At 43.7% G+C, this 14,106-nt stretch overlaps 1 protein-coding gene across 4 annotated transcripts in view; it reads left to right on the top strand.

Annotated features, from left to right (window-relative positions):
• Positions 1–3,183: 3,183 nt before the first annotated feature.
• The window catches only part of LOC8042237 (tudor domain-containing protein 5), a 67,952-nt gene continuing 57,029 nt past the window's right edge, over positions 3,184–14,106 (top strand). For 2 of the 4 annotated variants that reach the window (XM_040499353.1, XM_040206028.2), the window contains exons 1-2: positions 3,184–4,334; positions 8,800–8,955. In XM_040499353.1, coding sequence (XP_040355287.1) covers positions 3,650–4,334; positions 8,800–8,955 — 841 coding nt within the window. In that variant the 5' untranslated portion in view covers positions 3,184–3,649. The remainder of the gene's footprint in view (positions 4,335–8,799; positions 8,956–14,106) is intronic. The other 2 variants (XM_040206029.2, XM_040499354.1) reach the window with 2 other exon arrangements.

The raw sequence follows: 14,106 nt of genomic DNA on the forward strand, positions 1-14,106 counted from the left end.
TCCACCCAATGTGGCGGGCGACACTGTCATATTGTTCAATCCAGTCCTTGACGTCTTCATACAGCTTGCGTGAAAAAGCGTCGGAGTGTGATTTGCGACGGGCATGCAAACAATGATGGGAGGGGACACGGTTTGCTGCTACAGGTTTGTCATTGTTGGCTTAGTCAGCTTCGGATTTTCTGACAGGAGACCGAATTCCGGTGGTTTTTCCCGGTAGCAGCAACTGGCTCGGATTTCAGGTGCTTCGTGGTGTACCTCCGAGGTTACTGCTTGTGGTATTCGGTCGTCTTGCGGTTGTTCTGCCAGGCTCGGGTCAGGACTTTGCTTACGGCTCGACGGGGGTATAAGACGCAAAATAGTCCGCCAGCCGTGTCCCATTATCGGGTAACTCGGCTGAAGAGCCGCCGGGTTCACACAGAGTGAAGGGCTATGGGTGCCCAGCACCTCCACCAGAACATACGATTACAGCTAAGCATGACCTGCAGTGTCCGAGAATAGTGAATACTGATAGAAGATAGGACTGGAACAAGGATCCGTGACAGTATAACAAAACTCGCAGAAGAGAATCTATCCTGACCACTGAAGAAGCTGCATTGCTTTAGTGGCATTCTGTCCGAATAAATCCTCTCCTTCGGGGTTTGGCGACTGCCATGGACGAGCTGAACTGAAATGGATGTGGGACCACTTTTCTGGTAATGAGCCACTGCAGACTGTTGCCACAAAGCGGCGTGAGCTGGGTACGTAACACGCTCGATGGAATGTCCGGACAGCTTGCAATTCGCGTAACGAGTGTGGATGAAACGTTTGTGTTAACGAAACGTGCGACAGACCAGCGGGATCAATACCAACTGCAACACCTGTGCTCCGTGAAAGTGCACGTCTACGCCGGAACAATTTCGGAAGCAGCACAGCATCACCTAAAGCATGGCACAGGAACTACCAGCTTGAAGGCAGCTCTTCGGTGCGCCGCACACCTGTGCTCCGTGAAAGTGCACTTCTACGCCGGAACAATTTGTAAGCAGCACAGCATCATTCAGCACGGCACGGGAACTACCAGCTTCAAGGCAGCCTTCCGGTGCGCCGCACAACCGAAGTCAGCCCTCGGTCATTTGATCGAAGCTGCACCACGATTGCACACCGCCAAGCACGACTCACGCAATTTCCGTCGCTAAACTGTGTATCCAAAATATTGCACACGCTTCACTGCAAACCTCAAAGATTCCGATGGTCAACGAGAGCACAGAAACGTCGCCTTAAATTTTATCCTAGCGGTATCTGAATCAATCCGAGGTCCGAGCAACGTAGGTCAGATTGTCACTTCCGTGGCAATATCCCGGTCGGTCACCAGCGAAATGCACACCGTTCCTCCGTATTTGCACGTTATACCTACGTCAAACACCACGCTGACCTCTGAACTCGCTTTCGACCGGCCTCATATGACGGCTTCCGCGTCTGAAATCAACTCGCCGAGACGAACGACAACCAACAAAGCATCCGACAAGCTCCGGCCCAGCTGGGGCCAGCCGCTGCATGGGCGCTGCCATCTTTCCTGTGACGTCACGTATTTGGTTTGGTCATGTGACGTGTGGTCAAATTTGCGTACAATGGCAGCCGCCTTAGGGGGGTCACTTTCGAGTGCAGACCGGAACCCCGGTTTATCGCTCTAAGCCCCTCTACCTCGTTGATATATATTCTTATTTATCCACTGAGCACCAGCTATATTGATATGTGTGGGCACCAGGGCACACAGATAAATTTTTAATTATACACTGGGCGCCAGCGCACAGATGAGATTAATGAGGTGCACCCAAGGATTTTGGAGGCGATGGTATACTTGCTTTTCCCAAGTGCTCGGGAGAGGGGGGCTCCCGAGCTCCCCCGTTGTTGGCGCCTATGGCGTTTTGTACCTCTGCATTCTCCAACGTGAGGTCATGATCTTGATGAGCTTCGACAACTTCAAGATAAATGACTCAGTATCTTCCGCTGGGCCATAAGACCCTTCAAGTTTCTTGCGGTAAAAAAAAAAAAAAGAGGCCTCTTAGCACCTTTTCATTGAAGAGACGGAGTGCTGGGCCAACCCTCATATCTTTAAACCCGTTAGGAAAAAAAAAAATAATTTGCTCATGTGAGGCCATAACCTTTAACGTCATATTTTCACAGTCACTTCTCCAAGCCTTTCTAATGCGGTCAGCGTGCACAGGACCCTTCGGTGTGCCCAAACCAGTGTCTATAAAACCGATTTAGCAGATACTTTAGAGTGCAAAAAGTCCGGAAAAAAAAAAATGTAGAGGACGGCTGTCATGACAGCCTGCATTACATGAAGCAGAGTCTCCCTGTCACTGCTTTTAATGTTGCGGGACGACGACTGACGCCGATTGAACTCGAGAGGGGCACGAAAAAGGGAACGGGCTTCTTTGCAGGACCGGTATACAACCCGGCACGGGCCCCAGGAATTGAGGTTAGGGAGGGTGCTTTCGGAAAAACAAGGGGGGAGTACACCCCCGCTGAGGGGTGGAGGGAAATCACTGCCCCGACACAAAACACGTCCCGTCTCTCTTGTCCCGCCGTTTTTCTGTCATTGCACGCGTTGTCTACACCCTACTGAACGGCACCGATCACAATCCATTTCACTCAACCATTAAAAAAAAAAAAAAAAAAAAAACTGCAGCAAAACAAGGCGACGACGCGAACCACGCGATCACAAGCAGTACGACCACACGGCAATCCGAGCGGGAAGGAGCACGCCTAAGCACGCCTGTTACCCGCAGCGCCCCCTGGCCTCCTCGCGCGCCGTCATCGCTGCGCCGACCTCCTCCCTCCGTTGCTTCTCGGCGCGGACGGCACACTGCCCAGTTCTAGTACACCATAACTAGGCGGCGGCCTAGGAGCGTTTTTTGGGTTTTTTGGAAAGGTGTATATGATGTATATAGTGCTCTAGCGCGGTCTACCGCCCGACTCAAGAGATCAAGTCATCCATTTGTTTTTGTTAATGAATTGATTGCAGAAATAAGGTTAACTTAAATAAATTATACATTTTTATATTAATAACGTGTAAGTTGTATTAATAAGGTAATAAGGCTTTATTTTTATTATTATTACATACACCAAGAGGAACAGATTTTGACAAGAAGTTATGGCTCTGGTCCATAAGATCAGTGCTCTGGTCTGTCCATTTAAGCCATTAGAATCCAATATCGGACAACCCAATCCATGTAGGAAGAAAAGTATTGACAGGCGTGCCGCGTGACAAATTTTTGTTTAGGAAGTTTCGGAATTTTTTAAATTTTAGACGACGGTATGAGCGAGGCGCAAAGGAAATTTGCATGGTCGGTATTGTGACTACCTTTATACCGAAGCTTTGTAATGATGCCAAAATAAGCGCGCTGTGTTGTGCTGACACGAATATCAGTAACACCGCTGAGCTAGCTAGAACCCAAAAGTGTTCTACCGTGGTTTGACGTACCCAATGCCACATCCGCGGCTTCGATTCGCGTTATTTTACGAACTCAACTAGACCCACTTAAGCGAAACAGATAAATGTTGTAGGCGGACACTCGCAAAAACATGCAACAGTGACTGCGCGCTCGTCTTGCGCGCGCGACGCGTGATAATTCGTTCTTGTCGCAGAGTGTGAGAGCAGTGAAGAAAAATGTCATCGAGACAGGAAGAACTGGAGACAGTGAAGGCAATAATTCGGGCCCTACTGATCGCCGACAAGCGGACTTTCACCGTTCGGCAGTTCATCAACGAATACAGGAGCAGTGAGGGACAGAACTTTCCCTACGCCAAGTTCGGGCATTCCGACCCGCTGAACTTCCTCAGGAGTCTCACGGACACCGTTCAGGTCTACCAGTCCGGCAGCGAGTTCTACGTCAAGCCCAATGTCACCCAAGACGTGCAGCACGTCCAGAAACTGGTCAGCCGTCAGAAAGATTCGACGTCGAAACCGACTGCCACAACGCAGCGACGCTACAACCGGTTCCCGTCTTCGATGATGCCGCCGCAGCGGTTGGGGCCGCCCTTGCTGCCGATGCAGCCGCCGCAGAGGCAGGGCCCACCGCCGAGGTTGTGCCCGCCGCCGCCGCCGACGACTCAGCAGTTGATGAGGGTAAAGAGTAACATCAAGGAGCTGCTGAGCACCTGCGTCGACGGTATCACCCTGGGCCAGCTGGAGGAAATGTACGCCAGGAAGCACAGCACGGGCATCAACTACACACTGTTCGGACACGCCAGTCTGGAGAGCTTCGTCTTCAGCATGTCGGACATACTCTGCGCCCTCAGGAGCTCGCTCGGAGTCGTGAAGATCTTCCGCAACAAGAATGGTAACAGCCCAGGTAGTGTCTTGTATTTTGGAAAGGGCCCTTCGTCGAGGGAATGGTTGTGTTAATTATGACGTCGCTTAATGACTTAGATGAGAGACACCTCTCGGAGGCTGCCGTTGGCTGTACAAAATTAAGTGAGAAAGTTTTTGGTTTAGTGAAAGGAGGACAAATTGTCTTCCTCATTTCAACGCCCCTGGCTTTTCGTCAAACCATGTAAGTTTGTATTACAGCCCGTGGGAGGTTCAGCTTATTGAGATCCCAGAATAAGCCTGTACAGTGCTCCCCAAACACCACCACTCGTTTACTCAAACAAAGCTGTTGCAAGTAGGGCACTGTACCAGTTTGGATTACTTCCCATTCAAAATATCACCAGGTATTTCGATCAGTAGGTGCAGAAATCACTAGAAGGACTTAAAACGAGTTGTTTTGTAGTTACATTAACTTTGGGGAGGCTGTGCACCCTATTCTAACAGATATTTTCAAAGCAAATCAAATCAGGTTTATTTGTTGTCACATTTTACATGACAACAGAGACTCTTGACAAAAAGCTGCTAAAGGGCAGCTTGACAAAGGTCTTAGCCCCTGTGCAGTTTGCAACTAAAATTTGGACTACAACAACAGTGTAGAAAGACGAGTACAAACAAATGCAAAAGCCTGATTTATACAATACTAAATGTGATGCAAATATTTAGACAAAAAATACACAGGCAAGTGAAAGAAAAACGTGACACATTAGAGTAATGATACAATCATACATGAAATAATACATTATATTCATAACAAAAACATCAGCAGTATTCAAAAATCAGATAGAAAAGTAAGTTCTTTTAATTCCCTATGTGATAGTGATTCTAAACGTCGACCCTTTCTACACAAAATATTTAAGATGGATAGTCTGAAGTGTGATTTAGGTAATTCGTACATGTTGGACGAATCATCCAGGGCTCATTTTGTCTTATGTTGTGTAGGATGATGCAGTGTTTTAGGTTGGCTAGTTTAATGAAATGAACATTATTGTGCTGAAGAGCCCTGTGATACATTGACAAAAACTTGTAAGCTTACGTTTGCTGGAGGGTTTTTACATTCAGAAACGAAGCTGTGATCGGCACGCATATCAATGCTCCAAATTGTCCTTTAGCTGCTGTCTTGCAGAGGACGATGATACGCTATTTCTATGGTGTTTGGCTTCCCTGTCGGACTTGCATTGGCCGAGCAGTTTGTCTGGCTTGGAATCAGATCAGAATCAAAGTGCTCTGATTCACAATTTCTTCAAGCTGAAATTCCGAAGGTTGGTAAGGTTTCAAAAAGTACTCGCCTCATGGTGCCAGTAGCACCGGGGGCTACTTCTGGAGGCTAGTGATATCCCTGGCTTCAAAATAATATTTAAAAAATTTCAGCTAGGGCACTTGATCGACTAATTTACCGATTAATCAATTAATACTTTAATTGCTATTGATTTTTTAATCATTTAAAGTTTGACCAAGCAAAGTAAAAATTCGATGCTTTTACTACGCAGAATGGGACGAGTACACCTGCATGAAGGCAAATTGTAGGAGAAATTTTTACCTAAAGTAAACGGTAGGGGCGAGATTGCATACTTGGGTAGTACTTCAATCACAGTAATTGGATTACTGTAATTTAATTACTTGGTAATTTTCAATTGTAAAAAATTACATTGCCTGAAAGGAATTTTAATTGTAATTTACTTACTTTCAAGCGTCAGCAATTGCAAGATTTCAGGCACAATTACAGTTACTTTTGCAAAACTTTGCGGCGCCGACGGTACCGCTCTGAAAGCCTCAGCGCTCGCACAAGCGGCCTAGCTCTCGGTAAAACACTCACACAGAGACACACACTTACGCATAACATAAATAGCATCGCATTGTTTGTTCTTTTGTTGCTTACACTGTGGGCTGAGAGACAATCCTTTTTGGAGCCTACCTGAACTGCGCCGTGTAGCGCCATCTGCTGTGCGTGCAGCAAAACAATAGCGTAAACATGCCAAAATATTGAAAGAAAAAAAATTGAGGTTCAGTGTTCAGCCGAGGTTGGGAATTTTAATTGTCTATGACGTTAGTTTTCTTTCGTTTAGGCCAGTTTTTTCTCTCCCTCTTCCATTCTGTCGCATATTTGTATGTTTGTATTATTTGCAAGTTTATTTCGTGTTGGTTTTACTTCGGATATTATTTGCATAAGCATTTTGGAGACTGACCTCGCACCTGTGAATATTGTCACGAATGATTTGGGAGCCCCGATTCGGTTCTGATATATTTCTGAGCCATTATAATTTCAACTCATTGTAAATAATTTAGAATACCATGATGTTTGTTTGTGAATGAGGTCGTATTAGCACGTGTAGATTTTAGTTTTATATTAACGCTTGCGAAAATATTCCTATATGAATAATTGCCACGTTTTTATTTGCCTGGCTAACAAAAGTCTGTCACCCAATTTTTTCTTTAGCGATCTGGTGTCTTCCAGCATATGAACTAATTTATGATTATTTAATAAAAATATAAGTAGTAGTACTTCATGGCCCCAGACTGTCAAGTTCTATCATGAATTTAACAAAATCCATAAAAGGAAAGAACAATACGTGGCATTTATGCAGCAACATTGGGGCAAGGAATGAACAAATACGTTGCATTCTATACAACTCGTTTAAAGTTATATGGCCCAAGTCAGCTCGCTCTCAAAATAAGTAATTGTAAAGTAATTGCATTACTTTTAAAAATATAATTTGTAATTGTAATTAATTACTTTTCACATAGTAGTAATTGTAATTTTGAAGCAAAGTAATTGTAATTAAATTAAATTTTGTAAGTAATTTACCCATGTATGCGAGATCGTAACTCCAAACAAGTGGAGAAAGTTATACGTGCCCCAGCCACTTGAGCGTCATGCGAGTGTCGGTTTAGCGCAGTAGGGACTATTGTGAACACTCAAACTAGTTTGTTATTGCCAGAGAATATCAACAAACATGTTTGCCTCTGCGGCTGAAGTAATATTTTGGGAGTGTGGGTGTCTTAAATGTACTCAACTACACATCAAGGTTGATTTAAAATCCGAAATTGTACATTGCACTGTTTATCACATTTAATTAACAAAGGCAAAAGATGGAATGGAATTTTGATTTGATTTTTAACTATTATGCGTAAGACTACACAAATCCGATTGACAATTTAATTAACCAATTAAAAGGTGCCGATTAATCGGATTAAAAATTTTAATCTATGCCCAGCCCTAGTTTCAGCCAGATACTCCTATTTTCATTTGGGGTTAAATTCTGGAATCGGTGAGGGAAGGTTGAAATTTTCCTTCCACTGTTTGCTATCTTTCTTGTTGCCAAACACATTCTTTGGGTTAACGTGTTTTTCATTTGTAGTTAAGTTCATAGCGATTGACCCTAAGAGTGGTATTGAAAGAGTGATACAAAAGTTAGAGGTATAGAGTTATTGTTATGCACTAGATACTTGATCTGTTTGGGAGCCTGAGAGTATAGTCCAGGTGGCATGGATACTTGATCTCAGTGGAGATCTGGGAGTTTTCCCACCTGTATGGAGCCCCCTTCTTGTGTATAGCTCTGGAGCCCAGTTGCAGTGCATGATGCCAACACACACCACACACAGGATGTGCTCTCAGATGTCGAAGGGCTCCAGTTACCTTAGGTTTCCCCCTCTCCTCTCCAGCATATTGTCTGCTTCTTTCTGAACATACTTCCATTCCCTCGCCCTACCTTCTTGATCTCTAACTTACTCTAGGGGAAAAAAAGCAGTGGTCCGGTAGCGCTTCTAAGGGATGAGCTGGCAATCATTGTGTGGAGCTGTCAAGCATCAGTGTGGGGGTATGTAGAAGAAAATTGCAAGGTCCTCCTTAAGAAACATTTTTCACTGCTAACAAACATTTTTTTTTGGCTTGGAAAAGAGTGTTTGCGCAGAGATTCTTGGGGACATTTTTGATCCTTATACAAAGTGCCGCACCGAACGCCAGCTAAAACCTTTCTGAAAGAACTATGCATTGCACAGGAAAATTTTTAGGCCGTATTTGTAACTACTAGGTCCTGTTAGGGAAGTCAGCTACCTCAAGATGCTGTAGCACCTAAAATTTTTCTGAAGTTGGTTGGTTTCATGTTGTTGTTTTTTTTTTGCTGAGACCCAACAAGAATTTTCTTTAAACTCTACCTTTAATTTTAATCATTAGAAACTTGATGACGGTATATTAAAGGAAAACCTAATTATCTCAAATGCTTCGTAGTTTATTAATTAATTAGTCATAGTAACTCCTTGGAAATTACTACGATGACATCAGTGTTTTTGCTGCATGGTGCGTAGCTTTTGCAGGAAAACTGGCCGGTGGTCAATGAGGGGGGCGTCCTGTGTATATTTATGCATTGGTGGGCTTAGCAGTCTTCCTGATAGGGCCATCAACTCCAATATTCGTGCAGGAAACACATTCGGCATCTTGTCCTGTTTTTCAGACACAATTGGCAGCAATCCGAGGCACGCAGCCATGCCAACACCCGTCCCCAGCTTTGCAGCGCACAAGCCCCAGTCGGCCCACACTGGCACCTTCGCCACTTCCCAGAATCAACGACAAGCAAAGACTCAACCTTACACCAGGACATACAATGCTGGTATGTGCCTTGCCACTAAAGTGGCAATGATTTTCATACTTCAACTAAATATTGCTGAGAAATAATTCTTGACATTCGTAACTAGGGTTCCGTGTTTTCAGTCTTTATTTATTTTTTTTTCTTCAAATTTTTGGGTTATTTATTGATTGTTTTTCCTATGGAAATGGTGTTTTTCTGTGTTTGATTTTAAAGCCGAAGAGAAATCGGTGTTTATCGAGCTTCTATTGTCAAGCGACTTTATAGTTACTGGAAAAAGTATTGTAAGTTATAAATTATGTTTTCCCCAGTATTGCTGGTAAAGATAAGAGAAAGGAACGGGACAAAGAATGTGTCTTTGATAGGAACAAGCCAAAGGACAGTTCAGTGCGGCTGTTAGGTTGACCACCTTCCTGCTAGCGAAATGCGGGACACGCAGAACACAGAGGAAATTTATTAAGAATTACATTGAGGCTCTTTTAACACATATAATATCCAGTGCTGTTTATACACATGCAAATTGTATAGTAGCAATTAAGTTTAAATAATTTTCACTCCCAGTAATATGTATCTTTTTATGCTAAATATGTGTCGACTCGTCGAAGTTGAAAAAATGTGTTGAAGTTGAAGACATAAATATCAACTGCAGCAGAACTCAATGCATCAATTGGTTTAAGAAACAGTAAATCTTTTTCGAGTTATTGTTTCCTGTCAACGCTTACTTTTATCAATATAGTCCTACACAAATTTTTAACATTATGTTCTTTTTCGACTTTTGTGAGTTGCACGCTTTCTGTCTTTTGTGGCTGTCTTCACTAAAAAAAAAATTTCCACAGCAACCCTTTCGCATTGACACAACGATTTGAAAATAATTACAATAATTTATTTTTAAACTTTCGGCGAACAATTTTCTCTTACAATATTTTTCCACCAAGGGGAGAACGGTGCATGCTCGTCGGTTCTCCTGCAAGAGCAACGGTCGCTTCCCACATTGCTTGTATAGACTGTGGCGTACCATTGCGATTCACACTATTACCAGCAATCTCCGTGCTTCCCCGTGTCCTGTTGTTCGGCAACACCATGAGTTGCAGAGTGAATTTTACGACAGTGTGAAATGTGGGACATTTTTTATTTACGATACTGCGAACCTTGCGGTCAACGCAGGAGAGAAGAAAAAAAGTTTGTACAAGCAATACAAACACATTCCAGCACTCGGACGGATCATTACACTTGCACAGGCAAAGTAGTTGCCCCCTGTGCATCTTTTAAATAGATATTCAACATGTGATACATGCATATACTAGTCAGGCAAACATTCGCGTAATGCCAACTCGAATGAGTTGAGATCATGGCAGCTGACAGCTTTATTGGGCAGAGCGCTCCATTTAATAATTGTTCTACAAAAAAAGGAGTACTTGAAAACATCACTTTTATATTGAAGATTCAAGAATTTCTTGCGGGATCTGGGACACGACTCCCTAATGTGGGACAGTCCCGCGAGTCGCGGGATGGGTGGTCACCCAAGCAACTGTGTTCTAAATCAGCAAAAAAAACATGTAGGATAAAAAAATTTTGTGTGAACCTGTCTTTTTTTTTTTTTTTTCTTCTTCTTTAAGGACTGCTTAAATTTGGGGGTTTTCAGTTTTCACCGATTCAGAGAAAACTGCCTCGGGGGTTCATTTTTGGGGGGTTTATTGGTATACACTGAAAACACGGAACCCTATTCATAACCCAAGAATCGTGCTTTAGTTTTTCTCTCCACTCAATTGAAGTCGCAGCAAAAAATTAAAATGAGCAGTGTTCACTTCCTCAACTCGCGGCCAAAGCAAGAGACCATATGGTCTCGTGCCAATTATATGTCGTCAATGTTCATCATAGCCGTGTGCTGGGGTTGATGAAGTACAGGTCACTCGCTGACTTCCGGACACTGTCAGGCTCGGCTATTCCCATCATTGCTTCGGTTGGACACGAGCCACCATCCGAATGCCCGTCGAGGCATTGATTGTCACGAGCCCAAATCAAGTGCTCATGCAGTGCCTGTGTTCATTCTATGAGCCGCATATGACTATCGTTGCCCTGGGGCGATCCCCACGACTACATCATCAGGTTTTGCGAGAGAGAGACCGAAAAAAAGAGTTTCTTTTCATCCTTGAAATTACGCCACTACAAAGACGCTCCCTGGTCAGTGTCGTTGCGTGCAAGTATATTCAGGTTTCAGTAGTGCCAGTGAGCTTGTGTGAAATGAGAAACATTCCAACCTAATATCGTCGTATGGCCAGTTAGAGATAGAAATTAAAGGGACACTGACAGGGTGTTTATGCTCGCCGAGGTTTTTAGTTGTACATGACATATGAGAGCCAAACTACCCAGAACAAAATTTTTGACTCAAAATTCGGTTTCTTTCCGCCCAAAAACTGCCGATCAAGAACTGGCCGGTTCAAGTCTCGCTCACTCTCTTTTCCGTGGTCACGGGCCGTTTTCTAAGGTATCGAAGCGACCACCAAATTTAATCAAAGTCGTTGGTCACTGAAGGCAGACACTCAATATTAAAAATAGAAAAAAAATATGAAACCCATTTTTTGTGGCTTCTATAAAGCTGCAAATACGTTGATTGAAAAAAAAGTTGCACAGAGAACCGGAAGCATTCTGTGCGTGTGTCGTTTCGCGCGTTGTGGGACTCGCGGGGACGGCGATGGCAGCGGACGACGGGTGTTGGACCTCTACTTCAGAACAGTCGTTTACGGTACCGGCGAATTCTGTCTGCCTTTTAAAAGAGAAATTTGGGACTGATCAAAAGAATTGGTATTCATCCCGTACGTCACGCCCGACCACCAAGCCGATTTGCACGAAGACGTCGCTGAGCCGTCGCTCCCTTCTGGTGGCTGAAGACATCGCTCGCGCAAACGTCAAGCACGACGGGTCTACTTCGAGCTGAAAATGCACGCGTACGATTTCTTTATTATGTCGCCAATGCGTGGTGCTTCCCGATTTCGACCCGGGAGTGCTTTTGCTGGATGAAAATCGGCAGCAAACTTTCCAACTTACAATTTACCGGCTGCATTGTTACTAAGGAAGGAAATCACCCAGTAAAGAGATACCCCAGTAGCTCAGTGGAAAAGACGTCCGCTTCACACGCGGTAGGACCAAGTTCAATCCCCAATGAAACTTTTTTTTTTTTTTCCAAAAATATTTTGATGTTTACATTTCTTTTTTTTTTTATAATTATCACTGAAGGAACAAACAAATGTTGTGGACGACAGGTCGCTGAATTAAATGGTATGGGATCTCCTTTTTGACACCTGCAAACTCAATGTAATCACTTTCCACAAAATGCAAGGAGCATATAAATCAGGTAGCGTCCGCTTTCCGAGGTGCCCGTAAATGTTCTACAGGAATTGCAGCCAGCCATTGGTCCCGATCCCTTTGATCTTTTGGAAACTCTGTCGCACAATGCCCCTTTTTTTTTTTTCGGACGCAGGACATGTGAGCCAGCTCTTCACGCAACATCTTGGGTGTATTCTTTTTGGAGCCGATCATGGAAATTCACCACGGGCACTCACTACTCATTTCCAACTCCTCAATGTACAAAACAACTCATCTTGGAGTACAGAACAGCGAGCGGAACAAACATAACTGCAAAAGAATCGCGCGGCAAACAGTTCCCAATACGCCGCATGTCGTCTGCTACGAAAAGGAGAAAAAAAAAAAAAAATGCATGGTCGGGTGTAGTTACGTGACTTCTGCCACTCACTCTCTTCTCTCCACTTCTCCGACTTCCGTGCGCGGGTTTCGGTTTCGAGCAGTTGCGTCTTTTGGCTTTATTAAAAAAATATGCTACTCTGTTGCAAAATATTAATTGGGTAGTCCTCCGACACCATAATGAAGCGCCTGGCAAAAAATTAAAAAAAAATTTTGGGGGGTGTCAGTGTCCCTTCAAAAGGAACTCCCTGAACGGTACTCATAAGGTAGAATGTTTCCTGGGAAAATGTTGAGTATTGACGAGAGAAGTTGAGCGTCTTTGGCTCCGCATAGGTGAATGCATTGCAGGGAGCTCTGACTCTGCCTGAATTTAAAGAGACCATGAAACGATTTTGAAATCGAATTTTGTCCACTACACGTCGTAGAAAGTGTGAAAAGAGAACCAAAACACAAAAATAGAGAGCCAAAAATTTTTTTTAGCTATAGATCTTTTAAAAGAAAAGCGGACTATGTTATACCTTCTTTTCTTCGAAAGCTCTCTGCCATTTCAGTGCAATGTATTTGCGGTGCCACGGCATGTCAGTCAAATCCACATCGCCTATTGGATCAGAGCCTACCTCACCAGCACCGCGATCCTAAACAATAAATTGCCTGCGTATGTTTCTTAAAAGTTTTTTTTAAAGAATATTCTGATCCATAATTTGTTGAATATTTAGAGATGTGACGGAAATTGATGAATTTTATAATGCTCCGAGCTATGCACCATCTATCATGAGGTAAGCGAAGCAAGGCCACTGCACATAACCGCCTGTCTGCTCACAAAAACATGATGATTGACGTGGTCGGCGTGGTGGAAGCTAGTTGTTCCGCGTAGAGCGCTATCCTTGACTGAATTATCGTTGCGTTCGTGATGATAACCCAGCACGTCCTAGACGAGAAGATCCATCTACTCATGCGGTGATGTTGTGGCAGCACCTTCAAGATAGTAGAAACGCTCGTGCCGACATCTTTGTTTACTTCGACTTCAGTGGTGCTTTCTTAGCATTTGTCTCCTCGAACATCGCCTGGATTTCTTATTTGATCATTCCATGCGGGTGATCAAGTTCAAGATATCACTGGTGCATACTGTATTTAAAGGCATGTATGAAGGATGCGAATTTTGACGCGTGGAATTGATTGGTGTTAGCACTCCTTGAACGATTGCAACGTCTATGGGATTACTCAATCATATTTCTACGTTTCTATACCTCTACTAAGATTACATTGTTTTTTGCAATCATAGAAAAGGCATGTTGTGAGATTTATACTATCAGTGAAGTCGTGTTTTAAAGTCGTGATTGTCCAAGACTGCATACTGCATCTTTTTCTTTTCTTTTTTCATCCACTCTGCCCTGCGAGCCTATCCAGACAAAATGAAAGTTAGTAAAGCTTGAGCCGATAGAAAACTCTGCATTTTTTGCTACGCCTGTGGGTAAC

This window comes from Ixodes scapularis, unplaced genomic scaffold (genome assembly GCF_016920785.2).
Source record: "Ixodes scapularis isolate PalLabHiFi unplaced genomic scaffold, ASM1692078v2 PGA_scaffold3__209_contigs__length_174095766, whole genome shotgun sequence".
NCBI classification, from domain to species: Eukaryota; Metazoa; Arthropoda; class Arachnida; order Ixodida; family Ixodidae; genus Ixodes; species Ixodes scapularis.